This window comes from Podarcis gaigeae (assembly GCF_964106915.1).
Source record: "Podarcis gaigeae genome assembly, chromosome: 15".
NCBI lineage: Eukaryota > Metazoa > Chordata > Lepidosauria > Squamata > Lacertidae > Podarcis > Podarcis gaigeae.
Genome location: NC_139692.1, coordinates 38965815 through 38987392, shown reverse-complemented (window position 1 = coordinate 38987392; position 21578 = coordinate 38965815). Strand labels below are relative to the sequence as shown.

General features: G+C 46.8%; 1 protein-coding gene across 9 annotated transcripts in view; it reads right to left on the bottom strand.

Moving 5' to 3' along the window:
* Nucleotides 1-21578, bottom strand: part of ACACA (acetyl-CoA carboxylase alpha) — a 187110-nt gene that overhangs the window by 5383 nt on the left and 160149 nt on the right. For all 9 annotated transcript variants that reach the window (XM_083714255.1, XM_083714256.1, XM_083714258.1 and 6 more), the window contains 5 exons: nucleotides 20927-21104; nucleotides 20064-20176; nucleotides 10257-10411; nucleotides 8861-9031; nucleotides 1308-1444 (listed from right to left, as the gene is read on the bottom strand). In XM_083714255.1, coding sequence (XP_083570381.1) covers nucleotides 1308-1444; nucleotides 8861-9031; nucleotides 10257-10411; nucleotides 20064-20176; nucleotides 20927-21104 — 754 coding nt within the window. The remainder of the gene's footprint in view (nucleotides 1-1307; nucleotides 1445-8860; nucleotides 9032-10256; nucleotides 10412-20063; nucleotides 20177-20926; nucleotides 21105-21578) is intronic.

The window sequence follows — 21578 nt, the reverse complement described above, 5'->3', positions numbered from 1 at the left end:
TAGGGCTACTGGAGTCTGAATCCAGCAGGAAACCTTGGGGAGTCGCTGCCTGTCAGTGTAGACAGTACTGAGCTAGGTGGACAAATCTATATAAGGCAGTTTCACAAGTTCCTGCTGAGATAGCTGGCTTGGCCGGAATGATTAAAAAAACAACCCCAAGAGTTCCTGTTTTCCTTGAGAAGAAGGAATCCTCACACTGACTGGAGCTGTGGGGTGTCAGCAAGACTGGCCAGCAAAGGTGGGAAGGGAGACAGGAAGGCCAGGATGCTTTGGGGGGTCACACATTGAGCCAAAATACCTAAACCTTTGCCTGCAGGACTTTCATGTATGGTAAGATACAAGGCCTGCTTGCTGTTGGAGTTACAAGTATCACAACAACACTGGAAAGATCCCCCATTTGCCAGGTGTGCTTGGGAATCATAACCCATCGTTCAGCCTGCATAACCCATCGTTCAGGACTGAGGTCCTGCAAAAGTCTCCTACTGAGAGAAGCGAGGTTACAGGGAACCAGGCAGAAAGCCTTCTTGGTAGTGGTGCCCGCCCTGTGGAATGCCTTCCCATCAGATGTCAAGGAAATAGACAACTATCTGACTTTTAGAAGACATTGGGAGGCAGTTCCCTGTTTAGGGAAGTTTTTATTGTTTGATGTTTTATTGTGTTTTTAATATTCTGTTGGGAGCCGCCTAGAGCGGCTGGGGAAACCCAGCCAGATGGGTGGGGTATAAATAATAAAAATTATTATTATTATTATTATTATTATTATTATTATTATTATTATGGCTTACTGGGACTCACAGCTTTGTTCTGCATGGGTCTTCCTCCCAGCCTCCCCATGGCTCTACCCTTGGCTACAGTTTGTGGTTAGGGAGGAGTTTAACCACAAGCCAGCTTGACGAGAGGGGCAGCAAAACTGCTAAAAGCTCCCTGCACACCCCTGGTAAATCTCAGGCTTGGGGGGGGGGGGCAAACTCTCGCTGGCCCTGCTTCTGAACCCTGCTTGGGTTTTTTTGCCTTGATGATGTCTCCCAATTGCCTGCATGGGGGAGAGAGAGAGGAGCATGTCTAGAAACTAGCTCACTCTGCAAAGGTTTGCGTCCATTGCTCTGCAAGCTTTTGCCTCTACCCCCAATCCAACACTGATGAAAGGTTGACCAGGAGGGAACATGGCCCTCAGACTCAAAAAGGTTCCCTGTCCCTGCAGTAAACCAGAGTTGGGCTTACCGTGGTGTGTGAACCAGGCCATTTGTACAGAATGTGGTGCTCTCCTCCAGAGCTGGCCAATGTCCCCTTTACAGTTGCCGCCTTACCTCCGTATCTGCTTGAGGATGTAGTCCCGAGAGATGTATTTGATGTTTTCATCCACCACTGAGCGGGCACCTTCTTCCTCGGTCAGCTGCTTCTCCAGCCATTCCACCAGGTCTTTGTTGTTATCCCACAAGTACGCCTACCAAGAGGAGAGAAAACAGGCCTTGTTTCCTTAACTGGCCCAAGTCAATGGCAATAAGGGGGTCTATAGACCAGCTTGGGGGTGGAGCAGCTGCCCAAAGTCCCAGATTCCATCTGTGGCACCCCCCAGGCAGGGCTGAGAAAGACATCCTGAACTTCTGCTGCTGCATACATACACTACAGTGGTACCTCGGGTTACATACGCTTCAGGTTACAGACTTTGCTAACCCAGAAATAGTACCTCGGGTTAAGAACTTTGCTTCAGGATGAGAACAGAAATCGTGCAGCAGCAGCGCAGCGGTGGCAGGAGGCCCCATTAGCTAAAGTGGCGCTTCAGGTTAAGAACAGTCCTCCAGAACGAATTAAGTACGTAACCAGAGGTACCACTGTATACGCTAACAAGGCAACTTCCAACAACACTAAGTTTAGAATCAAGAGGACTAGAATCTTGCTCAGTGGTACCAGACATGCTTTGCATGCAGAAGGCCCCAGTTTCAATCCCCAATAGCATCTCCAGGTACAGCTGAGAAAGATTCCTTCCAGAATCCCTGGAGAGCTGCTGCCAGTCAGTGTACACAGTACTGAGCTAGATGGATCAGTGCCTTGCCTTGGTGTAAGGCAGCTTCTTAGGTTTCTGTCCCTGCCTGCTGCTCTCCACCCTCATTTAATTAGGCAAGCAAGAACCACTCAGCATGAATCAGAGCTGGGGTAGCCAAGGTGGCTGGACTACAACACCCATCATCCCTGTGGGCTGAGGATGATGGGAGCTGGAGTTGAAAAAATGTTGGAGAGCACCACTTTGGCTATCAGCGACAGAGGGAAAAGCTGCAGCTCAGTGATCGATTTGCTGCCTGCAAAAACTAGTGGAAACAGGAAAGCTTTTAGTCTTGGGGGCACCAGAAACAAAATGCCTGTCATACCCAGGCAAGCAGCAAAAGGAAGTAAGGCTGTAGCAATACGGAAATGTCCACTGAAATGTCTTCTCTCACACGTGACAAACCACCCAAAAATGTGCTAATGAGCTTCCACACTAGGCACAATCGCAGATCTCTAACAGGTTGGTGGTTCTTAATGGATTTTCAGCAGTAAGAGAAAATCCAGACAGAATGTCAAAGAAGTTGCAGGCTGGCATTTTGAGACATGGTGCGGATGGTATGGAAAAGGTGTGTGAGCAGGGCCTGTTCCACAATAAGCCTCCATCATGCAGCCCCACAGAAAGTGATGGGAGGTGAGCTACTCTGAGGACAAGCCTTTCTCCTCTGCTGGGCTTATCCTCTGTTTCTGCATGAGTCCCTGTTATGCACAGGCCTCCTCAGAGGGATGCCTCTTTCTATTGGGAGCGACCGATGCAGCAGTATTATCTGCTCTCAGGGGAGGCTGATTAGAAGGAGGAACAGAGCACATAATCATGCAGAGACACAACAGGCTGCCTCCTCTGAGGATGGGCACCACAGCCCGACCAGTACGCCAACTTGAAAAATTAATGTCACTCATGTAGGGAAAGTGAAGAAGCCTCGTATGTAGCTTTAACTATACTAAAGCAGCAATATCCAGTCATTTCTGCTTTGCCCTCCAAAATGCAGCTTTATGGTAAGCAAGTTACTAGTCCACATTAGTACTGCAAGCAAGCAAGAAATGGGAATTTTATTTTTTTTAAAGAAAAACAAGTAGAATTCTGTGCCTCCTGCTTGTAAAACCAGTCAAGGAAACCTAACCCCCTATTTTAGAAGCAATGACGATTACAAGAGAGGTCAACCACAACAAAAACCTCAGCAGCAATTTTTTTTAAAAAAAAATTTTTTTGATGAAGGGAGGAGGCAAGATCATTTAGCTCAGTATTTGCTAGGTAGTTGACTACATAATCATTCAGGAGTGTGTTAGAAGCCTAATAGCCTTCTCTCCTAGCTTCCCTCTGCCTCTCATTTTCTTTACAAATCATTTAAGAATCGTTAATGGTTTCCGGAGGAGAGAGAAAAAAAACCCCAAGTACCACCATTAGCGCTCATTCATATTTATGTCATTTTATTTGGGTAATTAAACACAAAAGCTCATCATTTAAAGGTGCACTATCCTTCTCAGTTATATCGCTAACCAAGTCAAAGTCGGAATGACAATGAATTCCGCATCATGATTTAATAGGCGGTCGTGTCAAAAAAAATCAGAGATGAAGTATCTCGGCGGCTTAAGGGCTGCAAACAGCTGGCGCGCTCCTTGGAGGGGCAAGCCCATGGCCAGGAGGCAAGCAAACCTGCAAAAAACCCCAAAAACCTCACACAGGCTTGAGCCTCACTCCCAGAGAAGCACCCTTTTGGCCATGGGGATGCGTCAAAAGGAGCCTTAAGAGTCCTGCTCTTTTTCACTCGTGAATCGCAGCCAAAAGGCAAAGAGGAAAAGGGGCGAACCACACAGAGGACCACTTTAGCCACATACTTTATATGGCGTATGCCAAATGCTACAGCGGTTGGGATTATACCACCACCCCGGGTTGTGTGTAATGGTTTTAGTCGCTTAGCTAGAAGCCGTAACAAAACGTAAAGAGCATTAGGAGCCGAGTTACAAATTTAGCTCTTAATTCCTTGGCTATCGGGAAACGTAGCGAGTAAAATAATTCCCCCCCTGCCCCTGTCATTCTCAAGCATACAGCTAAAAAAAAAGAGGCCCAGCTCAACCATAATGAACTTGGGTTTTTCTCATCAAACGTCTTGTGTTTGGCACATTTAAAACAAATTAATACAGCCATGAGGGTTCTATTCTGCATTCTTTTTTAAATAAGCCACAGAAATTCTAAGGAGTCCAGCGACAGTATGGCCCACAAGTTGTAAATGCATTGTACTCCGCAAAAATAGAAAAATAAATTATCCATAATATAAAAGGGAAAAGTTTTTATATATGGATCTCAAAAACAAATCCAACTTTGGGGTTGGGGCAAGGAATGGACTGAAGTTTTTTTTATAGCAGAACCCCTTGCTTTGTTTCAGTATTAGGTTGCTATTGAAACATTTCTCTGCTATGATGGTTGGAAGCATCATTAAAAAGAGAGGGAGGGAGAGAGAGAAGCCACAGTTGAGTGGTTAAGTAAATGCTCAGCACATGAGTGATCCCAGGTTCTCCATTTAAATAATTTTTTGCCTGATCTCTTGCAAAACTGCTGCTTTAGAAATTTCAGGTAATAATGGCTGGACGGTGTAACTAAGAACCGCTAACATTAAGAATTTGTGCCTGCTCCTCCTTCCCTGTCCCTTTTTCCTTTTGTGTCATGACTTTTAGATTGTAAGCCTGTAAGCAGGGAACTATCTTGGCTTTAATTATGTGCAAGCCTCTTTTTTGGTGGTTACAATCGCTCTAAATATATGGTGAAACCTCATGGCGCCAATACAGGGCTGGCCGGGGTGCTTCTTGGACCAACTGCAGTATTTATATTGAGGGAGAGATGGAGAGATCTTGATTTTCACTGCTCCCAAAATTGCAAGCAAGGCTCTGACAACTGAGGGTGCTTTTCCTAACAAGCTGCAGAGAAAGCCTTGGCAGGTTGAATTAAAATCATCTCTCAGCCTCAGCTTCCCCTAACTAGGAACAATGGGTGGCCCTCTGGCAGGGTTATTAGGAAGGCTAATTTGGAGGCTCAAGGCCTGGCTCTTGAACAGCATTCCCTGGGAAGGCCTTGATTTAAATACTGCACTGCACTGATCTTGGAAAATTCTTCTGGCTCCGAAAAGCTCAGCTGGCCACATGTCTGGCACAGAGCACATACACAATTTCTCTCTCTCTTCCTGCTCACCTATAGTGAGTTTAGGATACTTTAGGTAGGGTCTTCTCATAAAGAATATTATCACCATCAGCACTGTTCTGGGTGCCACCCTACAGGCAAGGAAATTACTCTCCAAGGCAATGTGGCTCCCAGATGTTGCCCGACTACAACTCCTCACCGCTGTCCCTTCGGTCTGGGGCTGATGCGATCTGGAGTCCAGCTACATCTGTCTGTTTGATCTGCTCATGACACTTAGATCCCACTTTCCTCCAAGGAGCTCAAGGTGGCGTACGTATTTCTCTTCCCCATTTCATCCTCACAACAACCCTGTGTGGTAGGTTAGGTCAAGAGTGAATGACTGGCTCCAAGGTCTCCCAGTGAGCCTCATGGGCTGAGTGGGGATTTGAACCGTGGTCTCCCAGGTCCTAATCCATCACTCTAACCACTACGCCACACTGAGTCTCCTGGAGGGCCAGTGGTTCCCCCCATTCCTGCTCTAAGGACAGGACTTTTCAGTGGTGGCACCAGCGCCCAGAATGGTGTCGGGGAGAGGGATGGAGTATGACGAACAGAGGAAGCTGCTTTACACTGGGTCAGATCAATGGTCCATCTATCTCAGTGTTGTCTACACTGGCTGGCAGCGGCTCACCAGAGTTTCAGGCAGGAGTTTCTCCAAGCCCTACCAGGAGATGCTGGGGAATGAGCCTAGGACCTTCTGCATGCATGCAAGACAGATGCTCTCTACTAGACCATCAGCACAGGCTTATAGAGCAGGCATAGGCAAACTTGGCCCTCCAGATGTTTTGGGACTGCAACTCCCATCATCCTTAGCTAACAGGACCAGTGGTCAGGGATGATGGGAATTGTAGTCCCAAAACATCTGGAGGGCCGAGTTTGCCTATGCCTGTTATGGAGTATGAAGCATAACCACAGGCATCACAAGGTTAAAGGGAAGGGGTAGATGCTGTTGCCATCTGAATGGACATTGGGGGAGCAGCTTCATGTTTGTAACCACCTCCCCAAAATGCCAAGGGTGTGTCTGTGTGTTACCTTTTCTTTTTTTTGCACAGGTTAAAAATTGTTGCAAAAAATGCCCTGCTCTATTTTGGCTCAGTCCTGTCATTTTATAATGCTTTACAATACTGTATTGTGCTTTTTTTTTTTTACCTGCTGGCTATGAGCCACCTTGAGTGGCTTGATAGTGCAAAAGCAAGCAGGTTAAGTGTAAATAATTTTTTAAAAGGTAACGCTTATTACCAAATACGTGCCACATTTGAAAATATTGCATAAATCAATTATAATGGGGTCTGACAACCAACTAATTTTGTGGTGGTTGGTGATTAATCAGCTGACCTATATTAAAGTAAATTTGCATATTACCTTTTAAAAGCAAATATAAGTAAGGACTTTTTCTCATTTTTGAGATACATATTATACTTGAACTTACTAAAGCTACTGTCAGTTATTAAAAGGTCGTATTCTAGGAATCTAGAACATTGCCACAAGAGCTGCAAAAACGTACAAGTTCAAACCCAATCAGTATTATGGAAGGCTGAGATTTAAAAGATTGGGTTGTCACTGATTTTGATGCATCCTTCAGATGTATTCTGCAGAACGGTGCTTGTGTCAGTTGCTTGCTGTCTTCTATGAGAAAGAGCTACAGGTTTTTCATCTAGAAAAGGCAAACTATCTGCTTGTGTGAATGACCCAACCTAAAGTTTCTTCCCCCCCCCCCATCAAATTTGGCAGACGGAAAGGTGAGGGCATGGATACCTCCGTGTAAGCTCAGCTCCACTAATCAATTAAATCAGGAGGCAAATTTTAACCTAAGGTGTAAACTTCTTGTTCAGGACTCTCCTGACGAAATCTATTAAAATCCTGTGATGGCAGGAAATAATAAAATTGCGACGGTTGCCACGTTATTTGCAATTATTCTTATTTTAAACCTGCAGCCACAGCCGGCTGCTCCGACCCCCAGACGCAACAGCGATGCTCCCCCGCATACAAATCAATGTGTTCACAAGCCAATGAGGAAGAAATTCCTTCCTCCCTCTCCCACCGCTTCCCATCCCATCCCAGCACCGCCACCTCCTATCCACACTGCAAACGCCTGCCACTTTGCAGACCTGGGTAAAGCCAGGATTTGCGCGAGAATCCCAACACTTTTAGTTTAGGCGAATATTTAATACTCTTATTAATCATTTTTAATCCGTTTGCCTTTAATTAAGAAACAGCATGATGCTCTCCTATCAACATATGCCAGGGAGCAGATTAATTGTGGCTTAAGATAACTCTCCTTGATTGGTGTAATGTATTAGCTAACTAGATGCCTGCCTTTTTTTTTCTTTAAAAAAAAAAGAGAGAGAGAAATATGCTCAGACACTACCTTCAAAAGCTTGGAGCCCTCCAGAGGGTGTGTGTGTGTGTGTGTGTGTGTGTGTGTGATTTCCCCCTTCCCCAAATATATTTTTCTCTTCCAGCGCCCCAGAGCACTTCAGAGGAGATATGAATCTATGTATCTCAACTGCCCTTCAAGTCACAGAACAGGAAGGGCGTAACAGCACGTCTGTGACAAAGGAGCAGCAGCTGTAGAGACTGTCCAGCATAAAATATAACCAAGGTTGAAAACAGAGAATGAGGTTCATGATGTGAGGGGAGAGAGAAGTGAACACAACAAGCTCTCTTGGACAGGTTAAAATAAAGAGAAGGATCACGAAGATGTTCCTTTTGGAAAGAGGCAGAAATAAGTACAGTAGTAGAGTAGGATGAGTGAGGCCTCCCAAAATTCAACTGCTTCAAGGAAAATGCTCCTAAGCATCTAATGTGTCAGTTCTTGGCAGAAAAGCTGAACTGTGATAGAAGATCCCTCTGTACCTTTAGAATCTACTCGCTGGGCAAAATGAGGCATAAACCAGACTGAAGATGTTTACCACAGAACTCTCCCACCCCACATCTTTGTTTTCCATGTGGAGAGAAATGGAGTTTTTTGTTCGGGGAAGTGCTCCACCCCTGTCTGCATCCCAGACACGTTTCTCGGGAAGAATGAGGTCTAACCTGGATTGAGTCCACCAAATTCTGCCTTGTGGACCAGCTGAATTCTTTTGCTTTGTACAAATTACTTGGCGGAAGCACCTGGTGTTTCTCAGGAATTCAAGGACCTCCCTCCCCAAAATGAAATCAGTGCGTTCTTTAAATCAGTGGTTCAAATCTGCTCACTTTTGAAAGGTTCGGCCTGCCATCTTGATTCAAAACCCACTGATATCTAGGCGCTGACAAAACCCTGCTCCTTTATTTTAGAAACCGCCACACAGAATTTGGTTTCGGTATCGTAAAGAGGTGTCCAAATTGAATAGGGAACACACCAAGAGATAAACAATTCTCCCAAACATGTAAAAGATGCAAATCTCATCGCCTAACTCTGCCTATTTTGCATAAACTTCTTCTGACTTTGTTAGCTGTGAGGGGGCAGAGAAAGGAGATTTCCGCTTGTCTGCAGACCACTGGAAATTCTACACAGCTCCCCATCACCCCTACCTCAGCTTGTAGGAATCTGCCAGGCTTTGACCCCACACATTCACTTTATATCCATGAAGGAGGACTGTAAAGGCAAGACCTTCCAAATGTGGGCTGGATGCAAGCCACAAAAAGGTATGCGTTCATATTTACCTTGACCGTGCCCTCAACTTCCACAAACCAGCGTCTTAGCATGGCTTGGATCTGGCCATCTGTCAGTTCTGGGTTGGCATCATGGATTTTCTTCTTGACCAGGTCCTCAAGGAGAAGGCGCCGGAGCCTCCAGTAAAAGAAAGTGCGGGATGTTTTCCACTCCAGAATATCCTGTGTGCATAGAGTGGGGGGGGGGGCAGGTGATGAGTTGCAATGGACGTGGTGAATTATTTATTATTATTATTATTATTATTATTTTATTTATATCCCGCCCTCCCCAGCCGAAGCCGGGCTCAGAGCGGCCAACAACAACAAAAGCAACACAATTCACATAAAATCCCAATTGATTAATTAAAATGCATTCTAAAATCAACTCATTCTAAAATCAATTCAAAATCAAATTAATGGCAACCATTGGGCTAGAGTTCTGTGAAACTCCCCATACACACATACTAATGCAAGAGAGGGGGAACCTCTGGTCCGTGGGCCTAACTTAAACCACCAGGCCTCCCCATTGGGCCCATGAGTCTGCTTAGCCAAGACATACCTCCCTGCCCTCCAGCAGGTATGGAGTAGGTAAAGTCACAGGTCATTGTGATGACAGTTGTGCGGCCCCAACCACCTTGGTAGAGCATGAGACTCTTGATCTCAAAAGTCGTGGGTTCAAACCTCATGTTGGGCAAAAGATTCCTGCATTGCAGGGGGTTGGAGTAGAGGACCCTTGTGGCCTCTACCAGCTCTTCAGTTCTACAATTCTATGAAATACGACCTGAGAGAGAGAAGGCCCTGGGTTCAATCCCCAATGGGAATGTCCCCTGTCTGTAACCCTGGACAGCCAATGCCAGTCAATGTAGGCAAGAAGAAGAAGAATTTTTTGTACCCCACCCATCTGAGTGGGTTGCCTCAGTCACTCTGGGCAGCTTCCTACGGAATATACAGAAACACAACAGAACATGACACATTGAAAGCTTCCCAGGGCTGCCTTCAGATGTCTATAGAAGGTTATATAATATCTCCATGACATCTGACGGGAGGGCGTTCCGCAGGGAGGGCACTTTGTGGACCAATGGTATCAGGCAACTTGCTATATTCATGTTCACATCTGATGCCAAAGGAGTTTGAGTCCCTGCTCCCTCTAGATTGCAAACTCTTTCCTAAGCGTTGCTAGGGATAATATCCCCAAGGTTGCTTGAAACACTCTTTTCCTTTCCAAAATTTTTAATATTAATGCCGCATGGTTAGTATAAATCATGGCTGGCCACAGCTCCCCCCACCCATCCCTGCTTCTTTGAAATTTGGGGCTGTGAGGACCTCCTCAGTGACCATTCAAAGGATGTCTGCACACGCCGGAGCTTTTGACAGCAGCAGCAGCAAGAAAAGGATTCATCGTACTTACCGTAATGACACCCTTCTCCTGCATCCGGCCGGGCGTGTCGTGCAAGTCAGCAAACTGCACTGCTACCTGATGGTAAATGGGAATTAGGAATTCCTCCCGTTCCTTCAGCTTGGTCTCTAGTTCCTTCCGCTCAGCTGGACTTAGCTCCGGGGTGCCTGAAATCAAACAACAACAAGAACAAAAGGATACCTGTCAGAGACCGCAGGGGAGAAGAGAGAGAAAAAGAAGCAGAAGGAACAAGCCACGGGGAACAAAAAAAACCACTCTCAGCTCCTCCACCCCTACAGCTTAGAAACAAGTATTTACTCGGGTTCCCTCACAGGCGAATAAGCGAGCTCAAGACCTCAGAGATCCCAAGGCACAGAAGAAAAAAAGCACAGAAGATACTGAGACACTGTAGATGTCCCAAGGCCCTGAAGAAAAATAGGCAGAAGGTCCCAAGAGCCCCAAGAGCCCCTCATTTTCACACCATTATATCCTTGGCCAGTTAAGTGTCCTGCTATCCAACCCAATAGTTCTGATACAGAATCGGAGCAGAGTCAATCACACAGAGAGAGAGCGAGAGGGCAGACTGCATTTATAAAATGCATGCAAATCTACAGAGATCGCAGCTTCACATGCCATAATCTATGGTGCTTCCAAGATCTAGATTTTGAATTTCCAAGCTACAGAGTAGGGTTGTGGGGAAGGAACTGAAGGACAGATGATAAGGAGATGAAATGAGTTGGAGGGACAGAGAACAGCATTCTTGGGCGAAGCACAAGGATCTGTGTGGGACAAGAAAGAAGCACACACATATCCCTGTTAGCCAATCCCGACTGCTTCATTCAGAAAATTCTGACCTCTGAGTTATATAAGCTCCAGATGTGGTGGAACTCCCACCTGCCTCATCAAGCAACACCTGGAGAGCCACAGGCTTCCCACCCCTGCTTTCAGGAGATTAGGTCTGCATTTCCGGGCTGAACCAGTATCTACCCAGCCCCAAGAAAAAGAACCCAATGAGTTAAATAACCTCCAATCAAACTGGGATCTGAATGTCAAAGTACATGCATTCAGTTGATTTTTTTCATCTCACGCTGCATCTGCATCAGAACTACTTTTAACTGTTTTCACATGTGCAATTGTTTTTAACTGGTCTATAAATTAAAATCAGAAATACAGGGCCAGGTTAGAAACAGCGCTATGCTCAGTGCAACATGTATGAATGATGACCCATAAAGGCAGCACTATGGGCAGCTCACTGCAATGCGTTTGGCTACAAGGCCCACTCAGAGCTAGCACCATGGACAGCTCAAAGCAGGGTGCTGATAGATTTGACTGTGTGCCCTTTGATCCAATGAGGGTTTTAATAAGTTTAGCCACACTCGACTATGGCTGGAATCTAATGCTGGAATTTGCATTTAACATTGTATGTGCACCTTGGAATGAAGCCAGACAGAAGCTGAGCTGGCTCGTGCACTGGAGCCATTTCTCCTGGGGGCCATACTGGGGAAAGCAAGAATAACCACCATGTTTCTTCCCATTGCAAATAGCACGTCTTTGGGGGGGACAGTTCCAACTGGAACCACAGTGGGCACACAAAGGCTTAACCATACACATACGTGCGCACGCAATCAGCCCACCACACTATTTAAATTAGCAACAAAGGGGAAAAACACATGACAAGTGTCATGTGCAGCTTGGCGCTGAGGAGGGAGGCCGCCTGCTCTCTATACATGTCAGTTCAGAACCTCAGAGTAACCCTCTGCCCCTTCAGATTGAGCCTGGCTTATGCCAAGTTTGCTACCGGCTAGTTATCCCTGCCTGTCCCTCGGGGAGGTCTCATTAACAACAGGGAAGGCCCGGAGACCTTTCTCTAGGCCCCTTCTCTGAGGAAGGCAGGGAGGACGATGACAAGGGAGAGGGCCTTTTCAGTGGTGGCTCCCCATGTCTGAAACACCCCAGAGAGTTTCGCCTAGCACCATCATTAGCATCCATTCAGTGCCAGGTAAAGACTTATCATTCCCCTGCATGGCCCTTGGTGGATTGAGCCAATTCTGTACTACTGTCAGTGTGCTGTCAAAGCGTCCGATGGCTGTTACTGGGGGAAGGGATTGATTTTTGCATGCTGTATAGAAGTGTTGGTATGATTTTTTATACATTTTCTATGGTGCAATATATTTAAGGTTATGATTTTAAATGTAAGTCATTTGAAGACCTCTAGGTAACGCACAGCTAGCTATAAGTCTGCAACAACAACAACATTAAAGAACAATATAATACAATTATTATTAGGCCTTGTGGACATGCCAAGAGTCACTGATGGCTGAAGGATGAGGCCTACTGCACTTCTCCTGTCTATAGCAACCCCTCCCTGTCACCAGTCCTACCCCCACCCCGCCACTCACAAAGGCTTGGTTGGAGAGCAGAGAGTGGGAACTGGAAAAGTTGAGGACCGCCTCCCTAGCTCTCCCATGGATGCCTTCCACCATAAAAGATAAGGCAGGAGCCAACTACAGAGACAGACTTTTCAGTGGTGGCACCTTGTATCTGAAATCCTCTCTCCAAGCAGCCTCACCAGGGGCCCACTTTGTTGACATGTGGGCAACTTGTCTACTGCTTTTAAGAAACGTTTATTTTATTGTACTAGCACTGCGGCCCAGGAACACGTGTTGATGAAGGTTCCGACATCTACGCTTGAATAAAACTAAAGGAAAAACCCCATACCTTCTTGGGGAAAGCACAGACAGACAGACAGAGGCTCTTTCACAGATTTTTCTGGGGTGGGTGGGGGGGTTTATGAAACCAAATTAATTGTGGGGCGAGCTGGAGCTTGCTCATCCATCACTAGCTGTCAGTTGTTTAAGCCAGAGCATGATGGAGGTGGGGGGGAGAAACAGGAGATCTTAACTGGAGTCACCGGAACACTAGGAAGGTCCCTTCGACCAAGTCAGCCTATTGGACCAAATAGACCAGTACTGCTGACACTGACTGGCAGTGGCTCTCTGGGGTTTCAGGCAGGGCTCTCTCGCAGCCAGGGGTTGAACCTGGGGCCTTCTGCATGCAAAGCAGATGCTCTGCCACTGAGCCATGGCCCTTCCCTGGAAGATGCATGTCACAAGCAGGGGGGGAAACCAGAGCAGAGGAAAGAAAGGTTTGATCAGATGCAAGGCAGGGAAAGGGGGGGGGGTTAAGGCAGCCCCCAGAACCAGGACCTATTCTAAAGTGTGCAAATATACAACACTGACCTCTGCACGCAAATGTGCTGGAGTTGAGAACGTGTGAGATGCACATGCTTCATAATTGCAGCATTACATTTTCCTCTTGTGCTGCTACATTCTTCTAACATAAGCCAAGCGCACCTCAACGACTTTTACTAACACTAGGAATCAGGTGTGGGAAGGCTACTGCTAGTGCCATAATTATTTTTAAATACAGTAATGTGCTGCCTTCTTTTCTGTTTTCTATTGCTTTTTTTTTAAAGAATCTTTTTTTTTTTTTTTTTTTTTGCAGGACAGCAGCAGTTGTTAAGGAAGCAAACACTCATGTATTCCAGACCGTCTGCCACCCTTGTGTTGTCGAGCCAGCCCCGGTAATGATCCAGGTGAGATTAACAAATATGTCAATGTCTATTTTCTGCTTAATTTAAAAGTGGCGTCTATAAAGATTTTTGGCTTCTGAACCCTCTTCTCCTGAAAGAAAGAGGTAACAATGAAGGATGGGGAAGGGGGGGAGAAGGGGAATAAAGAGTGATTATCCTAACATTGATTGATTGTCAGGAACGTTTCTTATTCACTGGGTATTGTAAAAGGCTAAGCTCTCAATCAATTCCATAAGACCCCTGTACAATTAAATATAAAGGAATAGGTTTCTTTCTTTTGCAGTCAGATCATCAGGCCTCGCACTTAAAAGATGGGGAGGGCTTTTACGCCTGTGCAAATAAGAAAATCTTCAAGGGACTCCTGAAGGAAGCGAAGGATGGTTCCCACCGAACCTGTACAGCTAGGGAGCTTCACAGGGGCTGGCCTGCCACACTAAAGACTCAGTCCCTAGCGATGGCCAACTGAACCTCAGGGGTTGCATGGGGAACAACCAGAAGTGCCCCATCAGAGGATCCCAGCCATCAGGAATCTGTCCTCAAGTTTCATGGACTGGTAGATGCAGAGGAATGGTGGGAGGAACCAGCTGGGGAGGGAAGAAGGCTCAGAGTCTGGGGAATGGTGGAGAGATGGTAATGAGTGGTCAAAGGGAAAAGAGGGAGAAGCCTGGGAGGAGGAGGTGTCAGAAGCTGAAGAGGCAACAGGGCTTAGTGAGTGGGGGGAGTCCGTGGCAGAGAGAAGCCCAGAATCAGAGGCAGAGGCTGAAGCAGCAGAGGAGGGAGGCAAAGAGGCAGAGATGAGTCAGGCTGGGAAAGAGTCACAGGTGTCTCCTCCTCTTGCTGTGACCAGCTCCTCTCTGCTGACTCCCAGAACCAGAAGAGGCATGAGGCGGGAGGAGCAAAGACAGGCATGCAGGTGCAGTCTCCGACTGCTTGGGAAAAGCCCTGGAGAGGAGGCGACATAGGCAGCTGAAAGGAGGCAGGGACTTTTAGTCTTGGTAACTGATCTTCATGGAGTGAGACCACCGGGAATGAGCTGCTATGCTCACTAGGCCCAACACTCAGCCAAGTTTGTAGAGATTGTGCATTTGCTAATAAAGAGTTAACTCCCAACTCTGTACTGACCAGCATACTCCTGTGGCAAAAATATACTATGGGACCAAGTTGTTTAGGGCATTGTGAATTAACACAAGTACCTTGCAACCAGTGCTACTCTCCACAGCGGGGTAACAGGTTGCCAGTAATCTGCTGTGAGCAGTCTGGCTGCTGCATTCTGCGCTAGTTGAAGCTTCTGGACCAAATGCAAGGGTAGCCCCACATAAAGCGCATTTACAGTACTCCAGCCTTGAGGCTACCAATGCATGGACCACTGGAGTCATCAGGCTGCTGCGGTCCCGGCACATTCAGGAGGATAAGGCTACCAATGGCTACAAGCCATGATGTCAGTGTTCTACCTCCAAGGCAGTATATGCCTTTGCATACTAGCTGATGGGAGTCACAAGTGGGGAGGAGGCTACTGCACCCATGCCTTGTTCGCAGGCTTCCCAGAGGCACCTGGTGGACTGATGCGAGACCAGGAAGGTGAGCTAGATGGGCCATTGGCCTGATCCAGCGGGGCTCTTCTTTGCATTCACGGATCTCCGAACACTAGTGCTGTTGAGAGGTAGATTGCATTTGCAGAAGCTATCAGCGCAGACAACTCACACACCTTGTTTTTATTTTTTAAAGGAAGATCCCACAAGTGCAAATTTCCAACAATGCATCACCCTACAAAGTCATCTGATGCCGAATGGCCATTCTGGAACTCCCAAAGTACCAAGCAGGCAACGGCGGAGGAGAAGATCACAAGTCTGAAGGGGTTTCAACTTGCGTTCCCTTTAAAAAAGAGATGGACGCTCTCTAGCAAGTCAAAGATGTTGGCTAGTCAATCCCTCCCAACCCAGTGTGTGTCTCATTATGTGTGTGACCTATTACTGTACCTTCAATAGGTCAACAACTCATAAGCAGCTGATCTGAGAGGACACATTCACCATGGTGCTGTGAGAACGTTTTTATTAATATTTCTGAACATTTAAAACTCTTACCATATAACAAAATCTGTGCTTCTCCCAAGTTGTAACGGACCACGACCAAAAGCAAGAGGGCAAGTAAACAACAGAAAAGTTAGAAAGCCGCCAGTCCCTGCATTGCTTTCCATCTCTCGCAATTTCCCAAGCCAAAATAGCACCGAGAGCCACAATCTCGAATGCTGTTAAGACACCACACGGCGTTCATACAATAAAATCAATGCTAAAAAACTCATTTAACCTGAAAACGTGACACGCAAAGACTGATCTAGGCTCCTAGTAGTTCAGCATCCCTTATCTACTGACATTGAGTGAACAGAAACTCCAGAAGATTCCTTATATACGGGTTCATGCTATTTGCCCACCTAGCCTAGTTCTACCAACTCTGACTGGAAGCAGCTCTCTAGGGTCTCAGGCAGGGAAAGGTCTCCCACCGTAACTAATGCCCAATCCTGTTAAGCTGGAGATGTCGGGTACTGAACTTACGGGCCTTCTGCATGAAAAACAAGGAACCTCAGTCTCGGGGTGGGTGTGGCATACGTGGCCCTCCAGGCCTCTCTAACTGGCCCTTGGGATCCCGACAAGGCCACCTTCCTCACTGGCCCTGCTCTGCACCTTCCTCAAGTGATTCTACCTGGCTGGGGAAAGTGTGCATGAACTGAGATAGAATGCCTCTTGCTTGCTGGATGTGTGTATCAGGCCACACACACTTTTGCCACACCCAACACCTCTGGAAGGGTGCCCACGTGTGAAAGCACTCTCCACTAAAACACAGCTCTTCCCTTAAGGATTTCCATTCAGTCCTCCAGCTCCCATCTCTGGCTATGGGTATATGAAGCAGCTCAGATTTGACTGCCTTACTGAGCTCAGGACCGCAGTGCCTTTTCTGTGGTGGCTCCCTGCTTATGGAATGCTCTTCCTAGGGAGACCTGCCTGGTGCCATCACTATCTACTTTTAGGCACCAGGCAAAATCATCTGTTTTTACCCAGGCTTTTGGCTGTAATCTGGAGGGTGTTTTTTTTAGACATTTGTGATTTCTTTCAGTGGGTGGGATGTGGTAGGTCTGCCTTTTATAAGCATGAATGTGATTGTGGTTTTTATTCTGTTTTGGTTTTGTACTACTATGTAAGTTGCTTTGGATTACGTTTTGTAAAGGAAAAGCGAATAGTAAGTGCACATAAATAAATGAAGGAAACTGGAAGTCTCGATGGTGTATAAGGGACAAGTTAAGTGTGAAAGGAGAATGGGAGAAGAATTCATACTCTGCGAAGTGTAAAGGCAGTAAGAGAAAACGCAAAATAAATGACCTTTTCCAGTTAGCCTCTTTATCAGCAAATTCTGCCCAAAAAGGAGAGACTGGATCACAATACTTCCAGAGCCAAGGCCTGTACTTAGTTTGAGGAAAACTGAGCTGTGGAACTCATTGCCACAAGGAAATCACCATGCCAAAGAATTCAGCCATTTCAAAAAGAACAATCTGTCAATAGAAAATGATGTTCTTAATTGTGAACTGATATGGCCAAACTCTGTCTCTATCCACTACCATTTTGTAGCTGACTCCACCCCTATACCGAGTCTCTCCAGTGGGCCCCTGCTCTGTCCTGTGCCGTGGAGTTCCACTGGCTGACTGTACTGACTTAAAAACCACACTTGGCTGCATGCTGCACTATGGCCAGTTTCATATTAATGTTGGCTTGATTGTTTTCGCAGTCACACATTCCTGGTTAACCCTTTCTGCCGACAAATCATCACCAAAAGACTTAAAAATAAATAAATCTCATGTGAGTTTTTGTGGGTTGTTTTTTTTTAATAAGAAAAGCCTAACTGGCAAGCTCTAAAAAGTTTAAGCAGCCTAAAAGCGCTAAGACACACAGCCTCACATCCCCCCCTGCTGCGCCAAAGCTCTTCCACTTATGCCAAAGCTCAACACGTAACATTGAGTGACATTTTAATAAACACGAAACTAATAAAGATTTCGGTTACGACGCTTGGGAAAAAATTGATAATGAGCAGATCTGTGTCACATTATTCAAGATCTTCCTTGTGCTGCCCCCAAGCCCTCTCTGCCAGTGGAAACCCAGTGGCGGAGAGAGAGGTTCAGAATGAAAACGCAACGCTGCCCTCGGATTCCCTCCACCCAGCCACCCCCCGCCAACGACACACAGATGCAAGAGTACCGTCCATTGTGTCGTCGTGCCCCCCCCCCCCGATGTTGCCACAAAGCAGCCGCTCGGTAGAAATGATAGCGGCCATTCAGGGGTTAAGAGAGGCAGCGAACCCCCAGCTAATGAGCAAGTGTGCGGCAGGCTGTTGTAAGATAAATGGAACTCTCTGCGCTTCTGCTGGAGTCAGCATGAACCGCGGCCCTGCGGCTTGTTTGTGGCAAATGGAGTGCGCAAAATATCAAAGGGCAGTGATCCAGAAGACGACCGGCTTTGACAAATTTTAAATTGGCCAGAAAGAAAAACCGGCACAAAAAAAAAAATGGGAAAAAATGAGAGAGAGAGAGGGAGAAATTATGCAATTCGCTGTGTCCTACAATCTAGGCTCATCCTGCTTTTGAACAGCATTAGTGGGTGGGGGAGAATCACCACCACCACCGATGGCCCAACATTGAGAGCAATTATGAGCCATCTAAGCAAGACACTTATCAGCATCCAAAGCTTTTAATGCACACTCTCCCATTCTCTCTGGATGGTGGAGAAGGGGCTCCGCCTATGGTGTCACTGGTGGTGTTTTGCACAGAAATTATTAGCCTGTTTCTTTGGTGGGGGGAGATTGGCATCAATAGATTTTTTTTAAATAAAAACAAAACGCACACAAACAAACAAACCATGCCATTTAAAAAAAGGGCAGGGGGAGAAATTTGAAGCCTCTTTTAATGGTAGTAAAAAGCGCTCTTCTTGGTTTTGTATTGATACCTCCGAAAGGCTGAGTGCAAACCAGGGTGAGAAGAAGAGATTCAGGGGACGTTAACAGCAGCTGAATCAAAAATGGGGATTCAGGGTGTGAGTTCAGCACATCTAATGCTCTGGTTGGGAGGAGTCATGTGTTCAAAATAATGTTCACCCTTGTGCTCAGACACATCCAGCCCCTACGAAGAAATGGCAAACTGTTCCTGGTTTGCCATACCACAAAACGCTTTCAGACACAGCTTCAGGGTTCAGTGCAAAGCAGCCTAGCTGCAATGTTTGTGGGTTTTAAACCAAGCAGCCTAAATGCAACCTCCATACAGATATGGCACCAACATGCAGTAAGGTATTAAAAAAAAAAAGTCATAAGAATGTAAGGGCACAAATAAAGAGCTCTGCTGGATCAGGCCCATGGCCCACCTAGTCTAACATCCTGTTCTCACAGTGGCTGCCAAGATGTCTGTGGGAAACCCAAATACTGAGCACAGGAGAACTCTCCCCTCCAGCGGTGTCTGGCAACTGGTAGTCAGAATCATTTTTGCTTCTGACAGTGGAGTAAGAACATAGCCCCCTCCTCCATGAATTTGTCCATTCCTCTTTTAAAGCCACGCAAGTTGGTAGACATCACTGCCTCCTGGGGGAGCAAGTTCCATAAACTCCGTGCAGCACGAAAAAGTACTTTCTTTTATCTGTCCCGAATTTCCCAACATTCAGCTTCATTGGATGAGTTCTAGTGCAATGAAAGAGGGAGGAAAAACTCCACTTTTTCCATGCCATGGAACATTTAATAAATGCTTATCATGTCACCACTCACTCGCCTTTTCTCTGAACTGATGCACTTTATTGAATAGAGAAAGCACTGTATAAATCCCAAAGATTACTGCTATGTCCAGGTCCAGCACTCCCCCAACCACCTGCCTCATTCCCCCCAATGGACCAGCCTCCACTGTAAATTAATGCAGGAACTGTAACTGCAGCCTCCAATCGTTTCCAAAAAATCTACACACCTGGCCTTAGACAGGCCTTTCCACACAACACACACCTCCTAAATGCTTTCTTGTTCTCTGCCTTACAACCTGAGGAATTAGGAGTGGAAAAATACCACCAAACAAATCTTCACCCCCCCACCCCCCATGATTCTGACAGGCAAAAGCCTCAAAATGGGCCAACGGAAGGGAAAAGTGGGTGCATTTCTTAGAAACTAGCTGGGCAGGTTTTTATTTGCACAAGAGCAACCCCACCAACACTCACCAAGTCGTTCTGCCAGACGCACGTAGATGGGATCCACACGCCTCATTGTCTTCACCAAATCTTTCTTTCGGAACTTGATTTCCACTGTGCCTTCGGGCTCCAGAACCCCTCCTCTGAAGAAAGGGGGTGGGGGGAAATAAAAAGGAATATGTTCTCAAAGAGGCTACTCCATTCAAGGCTGAGTGCGTCTAGACTGGGAGGTGCCCCTCAGTGGGCAAGACCCTTCTTCCCCACAGCAAGCAGCCTCCGAGGGATTCAAACCTCATGAAAAAGAGGGGAACTCTAGCACTAAATCATATATTAGACTAGGATTTATTTGAGTGTGGCATCCGCCCTGGGGGAGGAAGCACTTCATAGCAAAAAAACAAAACAAACCCCAGACCATGCATCCCTTCACATTGTTCAAATTGCCAGACTAGGCTTCTTGGCAGTTTTATGCCTTAAAAGCAGCCTTCCCGGACATGGTGCCCTCCTGACATTCTGGAGCACAATGGGTTGTGCCAACAGGGGCTGATGGGAGTGGTAGTCTGCTCCGCGAGCCACACCTATTGTCCTGCTTCACACCTGTCCAGAGCGGAATCTCAGATACAGAGCCCAAATGCAGGCCTCTCTGTATGCCCCTAAAACTCTCTCCAGGCCTCACCTTTTCCCTAGCCACACCCCTTCTTCCCAGGCCATGCCCCTCACTGCTGCAGTCAGCTGGACTTGAATGGGTCTGTCTCTGTACATGGCAGCTTCTAATAGGTTGTTGGGACTCTCAACTTCACAATGATGGGATCTGGGCATCCCTCAGCTAGTTGGGTGTTTGCATCTCTGAGGTAAGCAAGCTAGGATGGAAGGAGGTGCGAGACTGAAGCAATTACCTGCTTTCCCGATCTGCGTACATCTCCATGTGCCGGGGGTTAATGGTGGGATCGATCACCACCCAAGAGCCTCCTCTCAGCTCCGCTTGGGGCGGGATGTAAACAAGGACAGGCTGCCTGTACTCCCGCAAACCGTCCACGATGTAGGCCCCGAATTTCAACACCTGGTCGTACATGTCTGCACAGGGAGGGGAAAGGACACAGGTGTAAGAATCCTTCAAACAGGAAGTAAGGCTGCGCACAGAGCCCACCATGGTTAACTCATGGAATTCACAGCTTCAGCTTGAGGTGACGTGGCCACGCGCCATTTATCTCCGATGGCTTGTTATTGCTTTTTAATGGTTAAGGGAGATAGATCCATGGCTGCTAGCCACATGGGCCAAACAGAACCTCCACATTCAGGGGCAGTCAGACTGCATGACGGCAGCCTTTGCTGACCTTGCACTGTGCTTGCTGAGGTTGATGGGAGCTGCTGTCCCAAACATCTGGAGGGTGTTTTTCTGGCTACCTCATTATTTTGCTTGTAGTACACAGGAGTGGCTGATCTATTAGGGCAGGCATGGCCAATCTTGGCCCTCCAGATGTTTTGGGACTACAACTCCCATCATCCCTAGCTAACTGGACCAGTGGTCAGGGATGATGGGAACTGTAG